This window comes from Poecilia formosa, unplaced genomic scaffold (assembly GCF_000485575.1).
Source record: "Poecilia formosa unplaced genomic scaffold, Poecilia_formosa-5.1.2 Scaffold559, whole genome shotgun sequence".
NCBI classification, from domain to species: Eukaryota; Metazoa; Chordata; class Actinopteri; order Cyprinodontiformes; family Poeciliidae; genus Poecilia; species Poecilia formosa.
Genome location: NW_006800498.1, coordinates 94,989 through 120,480, shown reverse-complemented (window position 1 = coordinate 120,480; position 25,492 = coordinate 94,989). Strand labels below are relative to the sequence as shown.

The following is a 25,492-nucleotide window of genomic DNA, read 5'->3' as shown; positions in this document are numbered from 1 at the left end:
GAGGGAGGGCCACCAGGCTAATTCCAGTATCCTTAACAGGGTTTTTAACTTCCCTAGGTGCATGCTAAAAGGATGATCATGGAAGTAACTGAGAAACTGGATTATCATAGACTTGGGCACGACCAGCTGAAACTTTTCGCCTTGGTTCTTGATAAAGGACTTCCTGTACCAGACATCCTGTACTTGACAGAACCCTATTCTGCTGGGGTCTTTATCAGCAGATGTCTGGACCATGTCAAGCAGAATGGAATTCTTCTCCTGAGCCATTTTGATTTCAGCCAATGACAAAGGCAACTCTGACTCAAATTTCGACATGACTGCTGCAACGTACGTCATGTCGGTTTTACGCACTGGTCTTGACAGTGCATCAGGAACCAAATTATGTAACCCTTTTCTGTATCGAACGTTGAAATGGTATTCTTGCAGCCGAAGCACCCACCGGGTCAAACGAGAGGATGCCTTTGGACAATTAAAGGCCCAAGTCAATGCTGCATGGTCAGTAAATAGTGTGAACTCAGATCCATCTATGAAATGCCGCCACTTTTCAACTGCCCACACCACAGCTAAACACTCTTTCTCTGAGGTTGAATAATTTCACTCAGCACCCCTCAGAGATCTAGACGCATAGGCAATGACCCGCTCGCCTTCAGGTGTCATTTGCACAAGCACTGCGCCAAGACCTACATCACTGGCATCTGTGTGTATCTCAAACGGCCGTTGGAAGTCAGGTTGCATAAGTATAGGGGCCTCCACCAGGTCCTGTTTTAACTTTTCAAAGGCCTGCTGGCAGTCTGGACACCAGTCCCATTTGCTGTCTTTTTTAAGAAGATGGTATAAAGGTGCAGCTATTTGAGCAAAATGGGCAATACATTTGTGGTACCAGCCCACTAGCCCCAAGAATCACTGAAGCGATTTCTTATCTGCCGGTTCGGGGTAGTTTGTGACGGCCAAGCTTTTACTTTCATCTACTTGCACCCCCTTCCCAGACACTGACCCAAAAATTTGAGTTCTGATTGAAAAAAGTTGCATTTTCCCAGATTGAGGGTCAAATTTGCCTGGTGTAATTTGGCAAAAACTGCCTCCAGATCTTTCATATGTTGTTCAGGTGAGGGAGAGAAAATGATCACATCATTGATGTAGACAAAACAAATTTTTCCTCTCAACTCTCCAAGCACTCGTTCCATGAGTCTCTGAAATGAGGCACCAGCATTTTTCAGTCCAAAAGGCATACATTTAAACTGATACAGCCCAAAAGGTGTTATTACAGCTGTCTTGGCTTTACTTTCTTCAGCCACTGCCATTTGCCAGTACCCCGATTTCAAGTCCAATGTGCTGAAAACTGAAGCTCCATTCATGGATTCCAGTAACTCATGAATCAGAGGCATGGGATAAGCATCTTGGCGAGTTTTGGCATTTAAGGCCCTGTAATCCACACAAAACATAAATGACTTGTCTGGTTTTGGGACGAGGACCACAGGAGATGCCCAAGAGGATTGAGAGGGCTCGATGATGCCATCTTGAAGCATTTTCTCAATATGCTCTTTGATTATCTGCCGTTTAAAGGGTGACACCCTGTAGGCTCTAGATCGAACTGGTATCTCATCTGTCGTGTAAATGTGATGCACTTCCAGGGATGTCTTACCCAAAGTATCAGTGCACACTGTTGGCCAGGCTTGAAGGAGTTGAGTAACTTCGGGGGTTTGATTCAAATCTGCTGGTCCTCTCTTTGCGGGGAAGTCATCCGTGTCCTTAATGGGCAGAGCCATGATCAGACTTAGAGAAGATGAGCTAGGACGCCCATCAGAATTGCTCGGGGGTGGAGCAATGAAAGGGTAAAATGAATAACCTCTGGGCCCTTTGACTCCATAAGTATGATCACCTAAGTTGATGATGGTTGAAGTTCTTGTCAAGAAATCCAGGCCTAGAATAATGGGAAATGTGAGGTTAGCATCTTCAACCACAAACGTGTCTAACGACCACATCATGCCATGCCAGCAATAGAGAATAGTTGTTTTCCCCATGGCGCTATAGGTTTTCCCATTTGCCAGGGCAAACCTTTGGTTGTCGGCTTGTTTTAAATGTTCATCTGTCCGGGCCATTTCCTGTTACTGGCTATGCCTCATTAGTGTAAAAGTGCAAGCTGTATCCAGGACTGCATGATATTTCTTATCTCTGATCTCTACAGGAACATATAAAAGTGAAGACGCCAGCCTTGGCCCTCTTTGAACAACAGACATTACATCTGCTGGTCTTCTGAAGGTCCCTTTAGATGGTGGTTTTGCTGGAGCTTTGCCTTTGGACTTTTGTTGGTCAACCTTCCCCCAATAAGCCTTTGCCCCTGCACAGTCTCTTTCTACTTGAGACCCTACTGTAACCAGCTGATCCATTATGGTGACCGTTCCTCGGAGGCAACCAGCCAGTTTAGGATTACAGTTATTTAAGATCCTTCTCACAAGCTCGGCTTCAGAGATATCAGGTTTCCACCTCAAGCACAATGCTCGATAGTCGAAAGCAAAGTCTCTCAGGCACTGCTCAGGCAACTGCACCATATCTCAAAGTTTTTCTTCCACCTCTGAGAGGTAATCTGGGGGGAGAAATGCAGCATAGAAGGCTTCCTTAAAATCCATCCAGTTCTGGATTTGATTCTTGGCTACACACCACCAGCTGTGAGCGGGTCCTTTTAAGACACCGGTTAAAGCCCCAATTAATTCAGGGTCAGAGAGTGGTCTCACAGACAGGAATGTTTCACACTGGTCAATAAAGTTCAGCACATCTGCTACCTCTCGTGCCTCTCCAAATGTGGGAAAGACCATGTGGATGGGAGGTTTGGCATAAACTACAGCTGTTCTACCAGAAGAGAGAGGTACAGCCATGTGAAGGGTAGATACTCCCCTACTAGTAAGTGGTACAGCTGGCAGCTCTTCAGAAAGCCCAGGTGTGGGTCGATCCTGATCGCCAGAGCATGCACTTTGATGATCTACACTCTGCCTATATGAAGCCAGTTGTGTTGAATGGATTGTTGGTGGCCTCTGACAAGTTGAAGTATACACTACTGGTGCCTGCACTGTAGAAGGTGCCATCTTAGGTGTCCTTTGAACATCAGACACGTCCAAATCACGTTCAGCCCTGATTAGGGGTCGGGTAGTAGTAGATCGATAGGCGCGCTTCAATTTCTCTACCTCTACCTTCCACCTATCATCACGTCGATGTAAACACTGAACTAACTTTTCCTCAAACTGTCTTAGGGTTGAAATCATACGCTGTTCTAATGCCTCAACACTACTGTCTATATAAGTTCTTATATATTGCTCTGGATTTAAGGCACTGGCCACTGAGTCCTGATAGTTCTCCTCTAAAGTGCTAACCTTCTCAACCACTGCTGTCAATTCATCTTTAAATCTAGATAGATCTGCAAGAGTAAAACCTGGTATCTCTTCTTCCTCCTCCTCATTATTCTCCTCATCAGATGCATACAATGAGCTAAGTAAAGAAGTTATTTCCCCCACCGGATTTCTCCGGGTTACCCAGGAATCACCTCTTGGGACATTATCTGTTTCTTCTGTCTCTAAAATGGGACCAGAAACTCTGTCATCTGACTCCTCAACTTCTGTTTGATGATGGGAGATTTCTTCCATTATGTCAATAAAGTTATCCCTTTTACTGCAACATAAATTGGTTTTCACAAAGCCCCCAACACGAAAAACATTCAAATGCTGTACATCACTTTAGTCATACTCATAAAAAAAAGTTCCCCATACTGGCCACCACTCTGTAACAAATCTTAGTATAAACTAGAAATGTACACGCCCAAGAGAGTTCTTTGACTTGTTTTTTATACAAATTTAGTAATAAGTATGATTGCTGCTTTCCCTAATCAAAGCTAGAAAAATGATTTGATTGAAATAAAAAGAAGGATAAGACACGTCAGCTCACTGATGCGGCTAAGAGTTGCCTGCTACGTTTAATAACCAATCATCTGTTTCCTGGAATCATGGTATTATATCAATCACTCTCGAATTTTTTACAATTAAGCAACCCCACATTCAAATCTATAGCCCAGGTTATGAATCAAAACAAAAAAAAAAATATTTCATCAATAATAATAGTCCATCGAAAAGTCCATAATTGGGCGATCAAAAATAAAGTTCCGTCTCGCAAAAAAACAACGCTGGGGCCAAAAAAAAATGCATCAGTCTTTGTGCACACACAAAGAAAAAAAAAAACAATAATAAAAAAACAAAAAAAACATGGAAGGGTCTCACCGGGACGGCGTCTGTGTACCCGGGCGGTTCCCTTTGTCAGGCCTGGAACGTGAGCGCATCGGGTCCGGTCCTCGCCCCGTGTGGTTTTATCTTGCCTCCCGAAGACTTTTGATTCCTTCAGTAGTTGATCTGGCAACGCATTTATTCCAACAATCAGGTATCTCCGGGCTAATCTTTCGAGTTCCCCGGTCCGTCGCTCGTTCCTTTTGTCAGTTCCGGTAAAAGTTGTGACCCAGATATTTTTTTACTTCGTGGACTTTCACCAATAAAATACATACATACAAGACATCCTTGCATACATATCAATACAACAAAAATTATGTGTATTTCATTAACCTATGCTTTATTCTCGGAGGTTATTTTATTTTTTTATTTTTTTGCTTAAGATATTTTATTTTATTGTGATGTCACAGATGAAGGTGCGTTTTTTAAGATTGGTCTCATGCTATGAACACCTTTTATTTCACCATGAATATAATTAAAATAATTTTAATTCATCAGCATTAATTAACTTTCCACCCCCTAGCTGTGTAGTTTTGTGCTTCTTTTGCATTTTANTGTTTTTGTTTGAGAAGCTTTGAGCAATGTGAATGAGTCTGGCAACCGCTTTCAGGAGAGATTTCCAGTTGGAAAAATGTTCAAAGCGACTTGAAAATAGTTTGTGAGTTGATGACTCTGTTACCACATTGGTGGCGTTCACCCTGACCTCTGTGTCATCATCTGGATTGATAAGCAAGTATTGTTCGTCTGAACCAATCTTTGTCGAGTCCATGTCTGTGAGGAATCTTGGTCCAGTTAACCAGAGGGTGTTGACAAGCTCTTCTGCTGCAACTGATCTCGAGCCACAATCTGCTGGATTGAGTTCGGTGGGCACAAATCTCCACTGATTAGGCTGAGACACTTGTCTGATGCGCTGCACTCTGTTACTGACAAAAACGTAAAATCTTCTTCTCTCATTGTGAATGTAACCTAAAACTACCTTGCTATCTGAGAAGTACCTGACAGCATCCAGTTTTACATCTACCTCATGCATAATAGTTTCCGCAACTTCTACTGCTAGGACAGCTGCACAGAGCTCTAGTCTTGGGACTGTTAGCTCAGGCTGGGGGGTGAGTTTTGATTTGCCAAAGATGTACCCCACTTCATGATGACCATCATCATGGGTGATTCTCAAATATGCGACAGCTGAGATAGCCTGTACTGACGCGTCAGAAAAAACACAAAGCTCAATTGTCTTGGCTTGACTCACTGGAAATGTGATGTATGTTCTTGGAATATGAAGGTTTTTCAAAACTGAGAGGGACTCTTGCCAGCGTCTCCACTCTTCGTATTTACTTTGAGGCAGAGGAGCATCCCACTCAATATTGTCTGTAGTAATGTCTCTGAGAATCATTCTTCCTCTTATTGTGATGGGTGCTAGAAAGCCCAATGGGTCGAATAAGCTATTTACAGTAGACAGCACACCACGTCTGGTGAATGGTTTCTGATTCTCTGGGACCTTGAATGTAAAAGTGTCTGTCACGAGGTTCCAGATAACCCCCAGGCTGCGCTGTGCAGGGAGATCATCTGTGAACAGGTCCAGGTCTTTTATATCCTTGGCTCTGTCTTCAGCTGGGAAGTGGTTGATGACATTAACACTGTTTGACGCTACCTTGTGTAGTCGCAGGTTGGAAATGGACAGCATTTCTTGAAGCTGCTCTACTGTCTTTGTGGCCTCAGCTTCTGATGTGAAAGACAGCAGTGTGCCGTCCATGTAAAAATGTCTCTCCACTAACCCTGTTATTTTGCTGCCATAGACTTGCTCCATTTCCTTTGCTGCCCTCCGTAGGCCATAAATGGCGATTGCAGGTGATGGACTGTTCCCAAATATGTGAACTCTCATGCGGTATTCAACCACTTCGTTTCCTGGCTGATTGTCGCGGTACCACAAAAACCTGAGCATGNAGTCTGTTTTCACTTGGCACCAGAAAAAGTTCAGAGGATGAGCTTTTCTCACATCTTGTGAAAAAAGCTCACATCCTGTGTTGCCATTGTGACCTTCGTTTTTGCTGTTAGCTAATAGTCGCTCACCTCTGACCTTCTGCTGGATGCTTTGGATCATGGGAATATTTGTTTCTGTTTACATAAACAAAGATCAAATGATTCAGAGACAGAAAGCAGGAGAGTAAATGAAAATGTAAATGGTCTGTTACCTGTTGACCCACGGTTTTTCTTGCCAACTGTCCGTCAGCCAAAGAGAATGAGATGGGAAAAATATATATGTTAGAGAAAAGAATTACTGGACATAGAGGAACACTGTGAGAGATATAATTTAGATTTGTAATATTTCCTCAGGGCATAGTAGGAAGACATGCTTAGCATAAAAAGAAGCAAAAGAAAAAAAACAGCCTAGACCAGCGTTCACAAATCAAACCCTTAAAGACATCTAAAAGCTTGAGAGGAAAACTGCATAAGGAGTCTCTTTCAGAGAAAAACAGGAAAAATAAATACAGACAAAAAATAAATGGCAGAGAAATGGATGACAGAGAGAAACAGATGGAGCAAAAGCGAGGATGCTATGTTATCAGGGAGTCCAGAGGAAGACTAACTGTTTGCAGCTCATCCATCAACTTACAGCTACCACAGTTCTCCTTTATTCACTCCTCTCCTCCTTCCTTTTATATTTCAGTGTTTGTATTGCTTCCTGTATTTGTCACAACTTAGGAGAAGGCATGGCTATAGTTCCTGAAAAGATTGAAACAACATTCTAGTAGCAGGAGATCTACACTGGCTATTCTGCTATCAGAATACTTTCTCCTCACACCTTTGTTAAGCTACTCAGTCTCACTTAACTCTGCAATGCTGGAAACTTGGTTTGTGGAAAAAAAGAGTTAACAATAACCGTTCAAGACTTCTTGTCACTTCTGTTTGAAAGGAATAATTTTAAGACAATAACCAAAACAAGAAACTTCTCCCAAATGTAAAAATTAACAAAAAAAAACAACATATTTAGGGTTATATTTCTTTGTCATTGACTCAAAGAGTGGGAGGCAAGATGTGAGAAGTACTTTAGAGCTTAACAACATCCTCATGAGTTCTGACAGCAAAAGATGCTCAATAAGAGTTACTATTAGGAGTTTTAAAACATATGTTTTTAAATGTAGTACAGCTGCAGGGTGGGGTCCTTTCTCTTTGATGTGTCAACATCACATGGATATGTTCTCCCATTTATAAGTTAAAATTAACTCACTGCAGAATGAAAAGCCATTTATCTATTTATCCATCTATTCAACTAAACCATAACTAGTTAACTGCAGTACATGTACCAATATACCAGTCTTATCCCATAAACACCAGCAAAATGTAAACAGAAAACAAGAGCTAAAGGTAATTTAATACATGTTACAAACACAGAAAATTAGAGCCCAACTAAGTATCTGGATTGGATATGTTTGGAAGATGTGGACAAAAATATATATAGAAAATATAAAAACCCATAGAATAAATACATAGAAATGTCCTTTTACCTTTTTGAAGTCCTGGAAATGTACAGAAAAAATAGACAGATGGATGGATGGATAACTGGATAGAAAATAAACTCAAAGTAACAGCAAGAATATGATGCTTTTATTTACATCATAAATAAAAATTGATTCCATAGTTTTTTAGATTTTTCCAGACAGTCCTGTACTGCACTCATCTGTTTCATTTTACAACCCCATCCTACTTACAAAGGAAATAATGCGAGGACTGTAGGCAAGTTCAGCCAGTCAACCTGAGCTGTGGCGATCACATCCTCCACAGAACAAGCAGTAAGTTTCTTGCATCACTCTGCATTCTGTGTACCTGTGCTGTTGCCTTCCTCTAGTCTGCCCCTCATCATCCTACACACCACCATGTAGCCCTTCATGGCTGTATATTCCCTGGCATGCTTGAAGACATGTTTATGCTGACCAACTTGGAGATGAAGTGATGAGGTTGGAGACTAAATGTCAAATGAATGGTTGTTCTATAATCTTTAATAATTCAAACATTGTAAAAAGTTGGATGTCATTCATATATTGACCATTACAATTTCTTGATTACCTGATCAGCAACAGCTCCAAATCATTTTTAAACTTTTTTCCCTGACATGTCAGATATGCCTGACATGCTTTTGTACAGAAATTTACTTCTGAACCTTCTGGGTTGATTATGTTGTATGATGCATACACAATAGCTTGAGTGATGCCCCATCGTTAATCCATAGGATTAAATATGAAGTCATCCAAACATTTGCAGTTATAACAGCTTCAACTCTTCTGGGAGGGATTTACACAAAGTTTAATAGTGAATTACAGAACGTTTTGACCAAGATTCCAGAAGCACATTTTTTATGTCAGACATTGATTTTGGAGCCCTGGATTGTAGTATCTTATTGCACAGGTATTCNATTCAACCACTTCGTTTCCTGGCTGATTGTCGCGGTACCACAAAAACCTGAGCATGTCTCTGCACTCTTCTTGAACCACAAAGCAGTGGAACATCTGCTCTATATCTGCTAAAACTCCTATTGGGCCTATTCTGAATCTCATCAGAACTCCAAGTAGACTGTTATTTAGGTCTGGGCCCTGCAGCAAAACGTCATTCAGTGAGACACCGTCAAACTGTGCAGATGAATCAAACACGACACGTATTTGGCTGGGTTTTTGCGGATGATAAACTCCAAAAGTGGGTAAGTACCACCTTTCCTTTTCTTCTTCAAGTGGTGGAGCAAGCTCAGCGTGATGATTATTAAACAGTCTTTGCATAAACTCAAAAAAGTGCCTTTTCATTTCAGGTTTCTTCTGAAGATTGCGTTTCAGAGAGGCAAAACGTTTCTCTGCATATTCTCTGTTATTAGGTAGCTTACGTCGAGGATGCCGGAATGGGAGAGGGGTGACCCAGCTATTTGAGTCATCTTGGAGAAAGCCTTTTTCCATTATTTCCAGGAAGCGTTTGTCTTCAATAGAGGGAGCTAACTGGTGATCATGAATTGTTCTTGAAAACACTGAAAGTGTGTCTGATGTTTCTGTGTACAAGTCTCTTACTTTTATTTTGTTCTCACACTCTAAAAATGTAGAAGGTCTGCCACTGTCAGATATGTATGTCTTCATGCTGCTCACTGCTGGAGGCCCATGCATTCCATTGACACAGACATCACCGACTACCACCCAGCCAAGATCCAGTTTTTGTGCAAATGGTTCATTATTCAGTCCGTTTATCTGTTTTCGTACTTTGTGCACCCTCAACAGATCTCTTCCTATCAGCAGGAGAATCTCAGCATTGGGGTCGAGAGGAGGGATTTCTGAAGCTATTTTGTTCAGGTGCTTGTGGTGATAGGCCACTTCCGGTGTCTGGATTTCTTTCCTGTTGTTAGGGAGATTGTCACATTCAATCAATGCGGGAAGCTGCAGACATGTTTCTTTGTCTAGAGACTCTATGACATAACCATGGGCTCTTCTTCCATAGGCTTGTGTTGCGCCCATACACGTTGTGATGCTGTAAGGAGCCTCAGTGCCGTGTATGTCAAACTTATCAAAAAACTCACTTCTCGCCAGGGAGAGATTGCTCTGGTCATCCAGAACTGCATACATCCTCATACTCCTCTGCTGTTGACCTGAGGGATACACGTTAACCAGAATAATCTTGGAACACGATTTACCACTTTGTCCTATGCCACAGACTTTAGTGCAGTTTGAGCTTATTTCCTGTTTCGTCTCTTCCTCCCCGCCGTCCTCTGCACACGGTGGGGGCTGACTTGAGGATTGAACAGTGCTTGTTCCACTGAAATGCATGGCACTAACATGTTTGTCACTTGCACATTCCAAACATTTGATTGGAGCTTGACAGTTTTTNAAAGTCATTCCTGACAGAGGATTTAAACACACTTGGCCATAGTGATCAGAAAATCTGAATTCAATTTGGAGTGGTAATCAAAATTTTGAGAAATTTAGAATCTAAGTGTGACAAATATGTTTACTCAGCACAGTCAAGCTATTACATATTAATATTAAGAACTATGTAATAAATAAGTAATATTCTAATGTTTATAGAATATTGTGTAAATGAATTGGATTAAATTATCTGAGTTTAAAATATAATAAAAAAATTATTAAAACTTTCCCATTATTACTAAAAAATAGTTTGTCCTATTATTGGCAAATAAGGTTAGCTATTAGCTCTCAAAAATGTAATTGAACAAACAGATCTTTTGCTTCAAACCAAACAGATACTTTTTTCTAACGTGGGTGCATTATGTGTGTTGTCATGTTGCATTTCTGATAAATGTTATATAGGAGAGTCTAAAAGGACAAATACAAAAAGGAAGAGGCAGGATTTGGTCTGGAGAGCAGACTGTTTTGTGACTACATTGTAATGACATGTTATTCTGAGTCATCTCAGTTCCAAACAGAAGCAGAGAAACAAAGAGGAAACAAGGGGATGGCAGACAGAGCGAAATGTGTGTGTTTGTGTCTCCTCTCAACACAAACATCAAATGTTTTTGGAGCTGGCCAATTTCCCACTAATATTCCTGTTTCTAGCTGCCTTTAAAAGCCTTTGAAGACCCCTGAATTATTTACAGTCTAAATCAGTGTTCCTAATTATATGTGTTTAAGGAAACAGAACAACCACAGCCAGGTGGGAAGCCCCGTCTATAACAGGCGATGGGTCACTGTAATATCCATTATTAACGTGACGTGTTTAAAATACAGTTCGAGGTGATGTGAAAATATTAGTGTGGGCCTGTGTTTGTCCCATTTATATTCATAAATTTGCTGTTGTGTATTCAGATGCCCAAAGGAGATGCAACAAGCAGGTCACCAAGTCCTCTGTGTGCTCGCCATTGTGAGTTTGATGTTGCACAACTTGGTGTTTATCTGTGGTTGGGTTCTTCTTTTCAATTCACCTTTTTTCATGCCCCACCTGTCTCCCTCTATCTGTGTGTAAATGTTGTTGCATGTGTCATGTCCATTCCCCGCTGACCTGAGCAGGTGTTGAGCCTTGAGTTTACAGCTATAGGTCACTCATCCTTCTCAACAATCAGTCAAATACACAAACACACCCACAGGGCTTCATTCTCCACCCAACAACATGTGTTCCCTTTTTTTAAAGCACTGTTTTGCTCTGCTTCTCTTTGTTCTACTCATCCATATACATTGGCATGCAGTGACATATTTCCCTCAGCTAAAACATGCCTTTTTTAGAAACATGTTTGAGTCTTTTCTTTTTCCCTTGGCTTTTTTAAACCCAGAGTTCAACCTGAAAACCCCAACCATTCCAATTTACCCTGTCAATCTTACCCTCCTTTCTCTTTGTTCCTTTTCCTTGTTCTAAAGCATACATTCACACACATATTTTAAATTCTCAACAGTAATTATACAACTGCAATGCTCCAATTTCTAATACTGTCACATTTACAGACTTGTCTTTCCACATGTATACAGACAAAATGGATAAGGTTTTGACCTTAGATGGAAGAAGACAATTCCTCACAGATGAAATGTTAAAATTCTATCTTCAATTAGCTCCTTTACAAGTAGGCAGCATCGTGTCTGGCTTTTTAAGTTTGACATGAATAGTGAAGTGATTCATTCATTTAACAATTTTACATATTTTCACACTGTGACCATTTCAGTGCATTTTATTGCTGCTTTATGTGACAGACTGTTCAATGTGCCACATAATCATGACATGGAAGTGGGTTTTACTAACTGATATGACTAGAATACTTTTAGCAATACTAACATATTGAAATGCTTTGTTTTGACTTGTGTATTGCTCACATGTTCAATAAACAAAGCATTGTATAGTTAGTACTGTGAATAAAAGACTTTCTATAATGCAAGTTGTCAGAACTGCAAATAAACGTTCTTTTAACTGTGTGCTGTAAGAACTCACCTCTTAACTCTTAATCTCAACTTGAGTGTTTTGAAAGTTTTTTAAAACAGAATTAAGTTTGTGTTTTCCAGTGTTGAACCTGTAATTATAAATATTCCTTACTATCTATAAGCTTGTCAATAATGAATTAACTCATGTTAGAAAGTTGACTTACTCGTGGATTTAAGGAAGCTTTTGAATATTAATTTGTAAATTAAAGGACTAACAATGTTTTACAGTGTAGCTATCATTAAGTTTTAAGGCAGCCATATTGGATTCCTAAAAGGGGTTGGTGGTACATGGAAAACTAAAAATATTTCCAATCTGCATAACCTGTTATAGAGACTGGAGCTAAGCAGAGATGTCTTCTCTTACAACTCCATTTACACTGAAATTAGAATAGATTACATTCTACTAAAAAGGTGATGTACAAGCACGATCCCATCAGTTAAAATGAAGAACAATAACAAAGTCTAGCATAACCTCTGTCCGAGCAGTATGAATACTTTTTCAGGTTACAGCAGAAGATTTTTATTATCAGTCCAGGAATTTTATGTTCTGTCATGGACTCAGCATTCTCCTTCTGTATCAATGCAAACTCTGGGAAGTTAACAACTTCCGGCTGTCTGCCTGTCTGTACCAAACACTAGCACCAGTTGACCTTTCCCATTTACTATGTCAGTCATCATCATGATCTACCAGCTTCTTTCCTCACATACACATAAAGATAAAATGCATGGCTCAGTTTTCCATGCACTTACAGGTAACTTGCATGTACAGGTACAAGTTATCGCCTGTCATTCTGCACCCAATCCCAAATGTTGCTAGGTTTTCACATTTCTTATAGCTGTCAAAAACAATGAGCTCATGTGTTTTTAATTTCCCTTCCCTTTGAGTTAGATTATAGAGCTCTCTATTCAGATTCCTATCAGGCAGACTTATTTATTTGTTCTGAAATTGATGTCTGCACTCAAAAGTGGATTTGGGATAAAATCAAATTAATTAACTTTTTATAGTCTCCTAACAAAACATCATGGAAGGGGGAGAGCAAACAAAAGTGTCAAAATTGCTGAACAAATGCAAAAAATAAAAAATAAAACAAATAATATAGCACAACAAACCACTGACATGACATCTAATAAAGCATAAACTCCATGGAGATGTTCAGTTTATATCATGACCTTAATGATCAATTCCAGTTGTGCAGAAGACATCTGTAACTTTGTTCAAATTATGACAGAAGAAGATTAAGAAAATGGAAGCCTCTGATCCCACCGGAGTAAATGAAGAACACTAAAAAGTCAGAAAGGAATGAAACAAGATTTTACAAGCTGAAAGTGAAAAGGTGTTGATCAAAAATGGCTATGATGTTGTACAGCTGTAAGTGAGCACTCGGCATTTCACCACCTCAGGGTGAAACACCAGATGGAGAAGGGACTGTATGAGATAAAAGAGCACAGCAGTCTGTCATTATTAAATCATGTTGTTTCCTTTCTTTTTACTTTTCTTCAACCAGAATGCTGCAGGATAATCAGCTGTCTCGTGCTCTTCTCCTCAGCCATCCACCATCAATGGCTTTATGTTGCTCCCTCGCATCGTCTGTGTCTCAGAACAGGGCCTGTGAGAGCATTGTCATGATGTAGTTCTGCTATAAAGGGACACTGATATTTAAACGGCCTCCATCAAATTCCATCTGAAATTTCACTGTTCCCTGTTTATGCTTCCACCTCACCCAGTCCTACCGTTTTCTATATACTAGTGAGTTAAAGGCCAAATCCATTGCTTAATGGGAAAGGCTCTCCTGTATAGTATCATTCAGAAAGAAGAAATAATGATTAATGGAATAAACCGTTAGCCTTGGCAGAGTTAGGTAGCTTTCCTTTTGAGGCTGCAATACACATCTCAACACACCAATAATTCAATACATTTGGTGCAATACAATACTGAACCATGGTTCACTGATTCACTGTTATAGGTCAACATACTACAATTCAATGAGACATAATTTTGGGTAAAGCAAAGAAAAAATAAATAATGATTTTATGTAAAAAAAAAAAAAAAAAAAAGTGGTCTTTTTGGTACACTTCTGGTACAGTGATTCTTGTGGCAGTGCTTTTACATGCCTGCTGGACCTCTGAGGCCCACAAATTAGTTCAATTCTGACACTGAACTAATTTGAAGAAAGAGCCTTCCAACCAATTTTCAGATTATTTAATCCTCTTCAGTACAACTTTTTATAGTCTCCTAACAAATATTTTTTGTGCAACTAATAAATATCTGTCTGCAGAATGTTGAAAAAAGCAATTTTAGCTAGATCAAGGATTCCAAAATTATATTTTTTTTTTGTATATGTCACTACAACAAAATAAAATTACTTATGAAGTAAAAATGCTGTTTTTATGGAATAAAAGCTTTAAAGCATGCTGTCTGTTTTTATCTGCCCTAACAGAAATAAGGATTTCTCTTAATAGTTGTAGACTGTGTGAAAAGGTTTTGATAAAATCTGCACTTGCTAAAGGACTTATTCTTTTTCTATTCTCACTCTGAAACCATTCCAGAGACCCCTGACTATGTCCTCTAAACAACACCTACAGATATCTATGCCTACAATGCTGTAAACTGTTACCAGCTCAGATCAAAAGCAAAGACAGTAACAATGTTCAAATGACTAAAGATATAATCGTATTCACTGTCTGAAGTCAACCAAAGCATTCTGACATCAGAGTGGAAAAAAGCCAAAGTGGGACAAAAAAAGGTCAAAAGATACATTTAGGGGAAAAAAAAATCATACCAGACAAAAAATTTAGCATAAAATAATACATTTCATTTTGCTACAAGTAAGAGGCCAAAAACATAAAAGTCTTAGTTCTTTACAAGTGTTTTTAAGTCCAGAAAATCTCCATCCAGCAGTTTTTTTAAGACAACCTTTTTTATGACCAAGACACCTTACCACCATCTTACCATGTTGGCTGTTAAACAACTAACGTCAATAAATATCTAACAGAAAACCTGCATACATGGTACCTTGATTATCAGCTACTATTCATTACAGTCAAAGCAGTCCCTTGTGATGTTCATGTTTTGGACAGTTGATGTGATTACAAAACTTTTGTGATTCATTGTGCAGATTTTAGAAATATTCCCATTTTTGTACTGAAAAAGACACAAGTACTTGTGCTTGTGTTTGTTTTCCATTAAATAAAGAACTAGAGGGGCTTCATTTGGCTAGTTACAAAAACATGTCTTCATCATTTTGGATCGAAAGGAAATAAATCAACTTCAGCCAAGTAGGAAATGAACTAACTCCACAGCTCTGATATTTTGGACTTGAAGCAGATTTGTTATACTGAGTCACTTAGGAAGTTCTCAGTTCGGTAAACAGCAGTTTGGAAAAACACTTGGCATTCCATTGAAAGAAGCAGTTGTTACAAGTAAACATCAGAGAATTATATGCCTCAAGCAGAACTGCAGTCGTACCAGCCCTTAATATAAAGGCTGGTATTTTAAATGTTTTTACATATAAAATGACTGGTATAAAATTCTTTTTGTTACAAATTATTTTAGCTACAAACAAGTTTGTTTGTGTTCTCCATACAGCTGAAAATCTATTTTTAGTGATGTTAAACAGTGAAAAAAGCAACAAATCCTTCCATTTGACGAGCAAATCTCTCTCACCAATTAAATTTTTAAGAACAGGACAGAAAAGTGATGTTGTAATTATGACTCATCGTTCTGCACTTAAAACAGTTGTCTGTATTCATGTTATGTCTGATCTCCAAGCTGTACCTCCAGTGTAAATGCAAACAAAGCCCTATTAAATTACTGAGTGCATCAGCCTCCTGCTGCACAAAGGAAGCCGCATTTAACTTTAGCAACCAAGCTGACTGACTCTGTGTCTGCAATTATGTGCTCAGGTTTGTGCCCCAATGTCCCTGTGTCTCTATACATATATATAACGATCCCTAAAGAAGACAAGATAGGCTAAGGACTGTGACTGATTAGTGGTTTAATTGATTAGCTGGTTCAGAGATTGATTAGTCGGGCCTGGCTCAAACAGATTCATTAGAACAGTGATAGAAGAGTTTGATGTTGCTGCAGCTGTTCTGCCTGGCCCTGGACAGCACGCCCCACTAATGGACATAATCGGTCTGTCTATGGACTACATTATGTCCATAGGCACACATTGCTGAGTGTGAGTGTAGCACATGGTTAGCTGCACACATCTTCTCTTTTTCTTCACTCTCACTCTCACCAAACATCCAGGAGACGGGAGATGTGCCGAGGTAAGTAGGGATGAGAAGGACTGAGAAGGGCAACAACTATTTTTGGATTAAAAGCCCTGTTGATCTATTTCTGTTTTCCGCATCCCCTTTCAATTTAGAATTTTTGCACTTTGCCTCTTTTTCTTTCATTCCATCCATCTCTGTCATCCTCAAAGCTTTTAACAGTCTTGCAAGCTACTTTTTCTTTGACTTTCTGCGGTACAAGCTCCCATTCTGTTCCCGTATTTTCAATGCATCTTATCATCGGTCTTCTCTTTATTTACCTCTCCTTCTATAACAGATTCTTTGTGAGTACTTTGTGGTGAAGCCCGGAAAGCACTGTTACGCTGAAGACATGTGCAATCGAACTTAATTTTTTTGTTGCTTAGCATGTGATATTAGCTGAAAGACTTCATATTCATGCTGATAGAACAGTTACTTGAAAACTAAGAGAGTCATGCATCTTTGATAGAGTATGATTAGCTCAGTCACTACAAGTTACACACATGGACGAAATTGTTGGTATCCTTCGGTTAATGAAAGAAAAGCCCACAATGGTCAAAGAAACAACTTGAATCTGACAAGGGTAATAATGAATAAAAATTCTATGAAAATGAACAAATGAAAGTCAGACATTGTTTTCAAACATGCTTCAACTGAATTATTTTTAAAAATAAACTCAACCGCCCTGGACAGAAATAATGGCTTTGTTAAAAAAATAAATAAAAGAGTTTCGCAGCACCATGTTCTTGGAATCTGCTTCAGGATGAACTACGTTTGAAAGACCTGGGGCCTCATGCATAAACCGTGCGTGCGCACACAAAATGTGCGGACCCATATTTTACGCAAAAGATGGCATGTGTAAAAATTAACTTTGCGTCAAAGTTTGTGTAAATATACGCACACTTTTTCGCTGGCGTGAAAATGTGGGGCAGCCACGCAAACTTTTTCTGTGGTCAATATCAAACTACAAAGCATCAAAACTCACCTAAATACACTGAAATCTAATTACATCCGGTGTTATTTAGACCAAGAAGCATCAAACCCGATGTTTTTCATGATTTTAATATTTTATGGCTTAAACGTAAACGATGAAACTGAACCGCATTTATCCCCAGACAATAAGCTAATACGCACACAAAATAAAGAAAATAAAAATAAAAGTATGTGAAAACCTCGCTCAAATGTAAATAGTACTTTTCCTCAGATTTTTGTCTCATAAAGATGTAACGCCTGCACTTCGTCTGTGAGCAGAAGCGCATGGAATGCATCTGTGGGGTAATTTCATTCTCACTAACAAAAGAGTGAGAATTAAATTCTCACTCTTTTGTGAGACAGGTTTGGGTTAATCAGCAGATTAACCCAAACCTGCTGATTAAAAATAATCAACAGGTTTGATTATTTTTAAGGTGATCAAGGTGTGTATGCAATCACACCTATATAAGTAGCTGGGCAAAGGTGAGCTGCGTAAATGTGGAGCCCTTTGGCTCTGATGGAGAACATCGCCAATGGAAGGATTCGAAGGGAGCCATTGATCAGAGATCATATTGATCTCCTGGGAAATGTTGATGATGGTTTATGAGTGTTGAGATTGCTCGGACTGATCATCCTGAATCTCTGAGCAAAACTTAAAGAAGGAGCTGTGCGGCAACGGAACTGGTCCAGCTGCAGCCATCCTTCAGTAGAGCCACCCGCTTTGTGAATGCGCCTTATGGACATAAAACATCTTTATTCTGTAAATGTACAACTTATGCACATTATTCCATTATTTAGAATAAATTTCCACTTTCCCCACTCAAAGGACCCTCTGACTCTCTGTCTTTAAATCCCGGCTGAACGCGCTACTGTTCAGATAGGCATTTGCACGATCTCTTTTTCTTATTTTAAATATTTGATTTTTTTTTTCTTTCTTTAAAATGTATTATTTTTTATTTTTGTGAGGTTACGTTATATTAAGTTTGAAAATGTAATGTTCTTGCTATTTTTTTCGGTAACACTTTATTTGAAGACTGACATGACACTGTCATTAACATGACATAACACCCGTCATGAACATGAATAATCCTTCATGAATATTTATGACTGTTGTCATAAAGCGTCATTCGGTAAATTATGACACTTTTAATACAAAGTTGACATTATTCAAAATGTCTTTGTTATGACAACTTGACATTAACCAAGAAATCATTGCTGATATAAATTTGTTATAAAAGTATTACTGATTGCACTTTAAAAATTAGGTAACTTTATGTTATTAAAGGTAAAGTTTAAACAGTAATGATTTCCTGGTTAATTATTATTCATGTTCATGACATGTGTTATGTCATGTTTATGACAGTGTCATGTCAGTCTTATTCAACCCCCTTCAAATAAAGTGTTACCTTTTTTTCTTTCTTTGTCATGTTTTATTCAGATCTGGAAAACCCTTGTATCAAATTTTAAACTTGAATGTAAAGGAAATGTTGCTGCAAAGAACTGCAACCATTCTATTCTGAACTGCAATCTCAGCTGGCAGCAAAGTGTCTTGTAGCCACAGTATTTAAACCAATGTGCTAAGTGCTACCAAGTATTCTCTCAGACTGTTTATGATAATTGCCTACGAAAGGTCCATGTTTTATAATCAGAAGTGAAGTACAACAGACTGCTGAAGTGGGGATATAGCCTGCTGCATTTCACCTAAAAACATGTGAATTCAATGACTGCCACTGTTCTAAATGGTAAATTGACAAAATTGACACAGTCTTTCACAATAGAGCCATATTCACCTGTTCATACTGAAGCATGCACACATTCACACACACCAATACACAAACCAGTTGGCAACTTGGGTTTAAGTTCCTTGGTTAGGAGCAAACCAGGATGCAGGAGGAAGCTGGAAATAAACCTATAACCCTTCCATTACAAGACAACCTCTCTACCCACTGCGCACAGTCACCCCTAAAGTTACTGTATCAATATTAGTTTTTGGCTTTAATAATTAATATACATGTTCTTTGCCTGTGATTTGTTTATTTTTAGTTGTGTCTGCTTTACATAGGGTCTCATTCACATACACACACAATGTGAGCCAAGCAGCCAATGAGTCATAGTCTCTCTGCCCCTTCATTCTACCACTGAACATATTTTCCTTCCTCAGCACTTAATCTTCTCCCCTCCTATTTACCTATTATTTATCTTTGCTCTCTGTCGTCAATCTAATCTACCCTCTGCCTCCCTGAGCCACCATTAACCAGCTTTGTTTTCCCCTTCAAGCTCGCCTTTTCTCATGTGGGACTATTGCTTCAAATTAACGTCTGCTGACTGGCTTACAACTCCAATGTAACCTGTTACATCAGGCAAACAGCCATCAGACACAAAAGCAATGGTTGTGCTGGTATGTGCATTAAAACAGAAAATTCAGGAGCTTCTAACAGGCTTCCTACACATTTTCAGGTCAAACTTTGAAACTTTTCCACACTCACATTTCCAGCATGTTCACTCCTTTTTTAGTACATTTTATCCATTTCATTACTGGTGCAATGGTTCACAAAAATTATGGTTCCATACAGTTTTAAAGTCAATGTTTAGTATATTTTCACTGAGGTTTCAATCAAGAGAAACAACAACATTTGAATAATTTCTACTTAATTAAATAACCAATCAAGAATGTTAAAATGTCTAACAATACTCAGGTCAACATGACTAGAGACTTGGTTTAATTTTGACAATATAAAAACCATACAGCAATAAAACCAGTTGGTGGTGAGTGATTAGAAAAGCAGGAGGAATAAAAAAATGAGGTAATAAGGAAGATTCAATGGACAAATGAAATAATGTTCCATATTCTTTGTGTTTTTCCTGACTTGGCCTAAAATAAAATTTAAAACTTTTCAAGACTACATATGACCTCTGTGGTTATCCTTGTGAAGTCACTTTTCATTTTTTATTTGGATCCTATATCACTTACATTTAAAAAAAAGCATGAAATACAAAATTCAGTTAACTTTGTGAACCAACATTGTCCACAATGGAACCTCTGAGGGGAAAAAAGAGAGAGAACATATGCAAATACATGTGAACTCACCGACAGACATCTATACATACCCTTAAATAACAGGCTGCTGATAACAGCAGTGGTGTGATTGACTGGATCATTAAATCCCCAAGCACCTCAATACTTATCTCTGCACTTGAGACAACATTGAGTGTCTTGTGTGTGTCTAATGTGTACTAATTGGTTCAGTATTCTGAAAAGTGAAGATAGTATACATAAAAAACAGTTATATTAAAACTAGTTTGTTTTCCTAAAAGTGCAAGCAAAATATCTCTTAAAGTAAACTTAAGCATATTAAAAACCCATTAGACTAGATAAAAACCCTCTCAACCAAGACATTTTCATTGTGATGTAAAGAAATCAAACAAAGCCGTTAAGAATAGGTGAACAGACAAATGACAAACAAAAAAGATGTATTTCTTCTACTCTATAAATAAAATATTTAAACACAAATGTGTTTTCTAGTTGAGGAAACATTTGTGACACCCTACAGCTTGTTTTACCCTGTTGAGCTGAAATAACAGGGAGATTTTTCTTATAGTTACCTACCATTTATAAGTCTCCGACTTCAGTCTAAGGGAAGGCCTGCTCCACTCCTCACATTTTGGTGGTTCCTGCATGTAAAGTTTTTAAGTCATCCCCTAAGCATCTCAATAATGTCCTAGTCAGCTGTTTGACAGTTCAACAAGTTCTTTGTGAATTTTAACATGGACGTCACAATAATTAGGAGTGAAAGGGACGTCTGCCCTCCACTATGGTTTTTCAACTTACAGCGCCTCATGCTTCAGGCATAAACAACAAAGTGAATCAATACGGTAGGGTGGTGAAAACTGGTTTTGTCAGTCCCACTGACATCTCATTATGACTACCTTGTGTGATGAGGAAGTACTTTCTAGTGCTTACATTCAACAGTTTCTCACTTTATGGCATTTTTAAATCCTTCACTAGATTAATAAACTGCTACAATCTCCATTCTTAGAGTCTTTGACAGCTCTTTGTATCCCTCAATTCAACAGTAAAATAAATGTTTAATGCTTAACAAGGCAAATCCTCAACATCAGTGAAAGTGACTGATGGTGTTCTAATCATGTGCTCTTGATGTGGTACACCAGTGTGTGATTTTACCCATTAGGGGATCGTAATTTTTTACTCACCATTAACAGACTTTTTTTTTAGCACATTTTACATAGAATTTAAAAGACTGTTATTTCAGTTATTATTGGTTATTACTTGATATTACTTGATTATTCACAGTAGTTATCCTAATGATTTGGGGGTCTTGTTTGGTTAAGTTGGTAAATCAATTCAGATTTTCTCTCAGACACTGACAATAAAGAATTTAAGAAGGCCTTTACTGTTTCTTTTCACTGTTACATTTTCATGAGGTTTTAGACAAATGCCTCTGACCTGCCTGAATTTAAATAAAAACGATTACAGTAGTACAAATTACATTCTCCTATTCCTGTTCCACAGGATTTACACCTTTAAGAAATGCCTTTACTGATACAACATTTTACACTCAGTGTCCATAATTCGTCATATGAAAGCAACCTGACTGTCTACTACTCTGTGATTTGTTAAAATTTTTAGAGACCCATGTAACATTTGGAAATTATATATTTTCATTCTGTGTGTCATAGAATAAATTTTAATATTCCGTTGAAGACTTATAAATGCCCACATGGCTTTGCACCATTGTGTCTCTCTGACCCACTTCAACCTAATGTTCCTCCTATGCACAAACTTCATCTGATCAGCTGCTTTTGGTTGTCCAAAAACCAGGTTGCAGCTCAGAAGAGATGGGGATTTTCCATCTGTGGCTCATAAGCTTTAGACATTCACTCTGACATTAGACAGGAATCTTCGCTTCCACTTTTTAAACCCTTTTTAAAAACACATCTGTTCTCACTAGCTTTTAATACAGCTTGAGTTGTTATTTGATACTTTTACTGAATTTGTTTTCTGTTTGCTCTTTAATATCTGATTTATGTTTGTTGTTTTAATCTCGGTTGGTATAAATTGTGAAGAATCTATACAACTGCACATTTATAACAACTGCTGTTGTTATAAATGTGCTATACAAATAAATTTGACATCGACATTTTAATGCCCTATTTTCTATTTTCAATAGCAGAAAGAAAAATCTCATTTTTTATGTTTTAGGAGGAAAAAAATGACAATTTTACACCAAATGTATATTTATGTAATTGGTTAATCTTTTGTTTGCCAAAGTGCCTCAAGATGAAATTGTGAACTTAATTAAATTTGCAGGTAACAGCAAATAGTAAAGTACAGTTTAGTTTTAAGATGAGGTTCCATAAAGCATAGATTGAAGTCCAGATTATTCCACACTAAACTACACAACTATTACTAATTTCAGAGACTAAAGCATGAATATATATAAGAACGGTCAATGTTAACATGTTAACATAGGCAATTAATCTTAACATTTTAATGCATTAATATTACCATCCATCCATTTCATCCATCCATTTTCTTCCGCTTATCCGGGGTCGGGTTATGGCGGTAGCAGCTTAAGAAGGGAGAGCCCAGCCACCCTACAGAGAAAACCCATTTCAGCCACTTGTATCCGGGACCTCATTCTTTCGGTTATGACCCATAGCTCATGACCATAGATGAGGATAGGAACGTAGATCAAGAGCTTCGCTTTTTGCCTCAGCTCTCTCTTCACCACAAAGGACCGGTACAGCACCCACTTCACTGTAGACGCTGCGCCAATCCGCCTGTCGATCCCCCGCTCCCTTCTTTCTTCATTCGTAAACAAGATCCCGAGATACTTAAACTCAACCACTTGGGGCAGGACATCCCCAGACCCCCCACCCCGACCCGGAAAAGGAACTCTACCCTTTTCTGGCTCAAGACCTCGGATTTGGAGGCACTGATCCTCATCTCAGCCACTTCACACTCAGCTGCAAACTGCTCCAGCGAGAGCTGCAGGTCACGGCCTGATGAAGCCAACAGGACCACATCATCTGCAAAAAGCAGAGATGTGATCCTAAGGCCACCAAAACAGACCCCCTCAACACCTTCACTGTGCCTAGAAATTCTGTCCATGAAAGTAATGAACAGAATCGGTAACAAAGGGCAACCTTGGCGGAGTCCAACTCTGACCGAAAACGAGACCCACTTAGTGCCGGGAATGTGGACCATTAATATTACATAATGCAGATTATTTGAACTACTTTTTTTTTACTGAAAGGCCTCTGTCCTGCAGAGGGTTACCTAGTTCACAGCAGTGCATTATGGACTAGACAGACTGGGAGCAATGAATGACAGCTAAGGGTGTGTTGCAAAAAGTGCCTCCATTATATGAGATAAAGAGCTCAATAGGTAGTGTGTATATTCTATGTGGGTGAGGAAGATGTGCAATAGCAGTCCTTCCATCAGAAGGGGACGCTACGTGCTGTATCATGTATGTTTTTAAAGCAATTTAGAGACGGTGTATGTCTCAGAGAGAGTGAGCTAGGGACGGGAGCAGCAGTAGTTAGGGAAAGTCTGTGCAGCCTGTAATTGTTGAGTAGAAGTTATTAAATATTTATCTCTCCAGCACCTCAATGACACCTCGTGTTTTTATGTGCTTTGCCCCTGTTATGGGCAAGTGAGGGAGTTAAACCCAAAGACAAGACCTACTTTGGCCCTGGAGGAAATATCTCCCGTGTTTTCCGACTATGGTCAGAAGACAGAAGCAGGAACGGCTAAGAAGTGAAAGTTTTTGGTGACGGCAGACAGCGACAAAAGTTTAACATTCCTCTGTCACGATCCGTGTTTCTGTGTGTTTATTTTTGAGATTTCCTGTGTTCAGTCCTGTTTTCCTGTGAGTCTCTGTCCTGTCCTCCCTGTTGATTGTTTCCCAGGTGTGTCTCATTCCCTTGATCACCCCGTGTGTATTTAAACCCACCTGTTGTCCTTGTCTCTCGTCAGATTCTTGTCGTATGTCATGTATTGCCTGTTTCCCCGTGCTGTTCTCCGTTGTTCCGTGCTTTGGATTATTATCAATAAACTCATCATTTTCACCTACCTCCTGGGTCCGCCTGCGTCCGCCTGCGTCCACATCCTCACCTCAACAAACCACATTATGACATCCTCAACTTTCTTGTCTTGCATCGCTAGCCCACGTGTCCACATCTATGTGCACAAGCTCAAAATTTCAAATGCACAATTTATGCCGGTCACTCAGCAGCATAATGATGTCGTTTCATTGCACAAGTTCCATAGGACGTGAATGGAGAGAAACATTCTTATAAACGTTTATAATGTTCCTGAATATAAAACCTTGGAAAACTGAGAATCTGCAGACATGCTTGATCTGAGACAAACATTTTTTGTCTCAGATATATATAAAGATATATGTTTTTGATATAATTTATAGGAGCAGTTGCTCATGGTGGCATCAGAATGGTGTAGGGCTGTTGGGTAAATTGTATTATTATCAACTATTTGTTATAACTTTATTATGTTCTTAGTTTATGTAGTCTTACTTATTTAGTTTAGTCATATGTTTTAAGAAATGTTTCTATATTGTTAATCACTCTGCTTTCCTTACTCAGAGGGCCTCTCTGAAGAAGAGCAGTGACAGCAGCTCTTCACAGAACGCCCTGCTTTGACCTCTTAGATAGTTATAAAACCATCGCCGTGAAGATTCACAACTTGTCCTGTTTGATCCTGGGTCAGGAACTAAATAAGCTAGTGTGAGATAGATTGTGTTGTTAGTTAGCGATAATCTTGGCGCTGTGACTGTGTGATGAAGTGTCTTTCCCCCTCCCTTTAGAGTTACAGTGCTCTCTGTGATTAGGGATCCTAAAGACAATAAAAAGAGAGGGGCAGGCAAATGTGCTTGAGAGCAGTAGGAGATTTGTAACAAAGCACATCTCTGTCTGTTCTCCTCGCGAGTATTAAGAATCTAACTTTCTCTTGTCTTTCCTGTGTTATTTGCTGTGTTTAATAGGTGTCAACTCTGACAAGGGCACCCAAGAACTAGAAAATAAAATATATCATATGTCAGTTGTCCCCTGATTAAGCTTGTTACTACCACATTT

General features: G+C 38.9%; 1 protein-coding gene across 2 annotated transcripts in view; it reads right to left on the bottom strand.

The window, feature by feature from the left end:
• sdk1b (sidekick cell adhesion molecule 1b) overlaps positions 1 to 25,492 on the bottom strand; it is a 226,214-nt gene that overhangs the window by 159,576 nt on the left and 41,146 nt on the right. For both annotated transcript variants that reach the window (XM_007540753.2, XM_016665260.1), the window contains exons 2-3: positions 6,455 to 6,481; positions 6,333 to 6,377 (exon numbers count right to left, since the gene is read on the bottom strand). In XM_007540753.2, the coding sequence (XP_007540815.2) occupies positions 6,333 to 6,377; positions 6,455 to 6,481 (72 nt within the window). The remainder of the gene's footprint in view (positions 1 to 6,332; positions 6,378 to 6,454; positions 6,482 to 25,492) is intronic.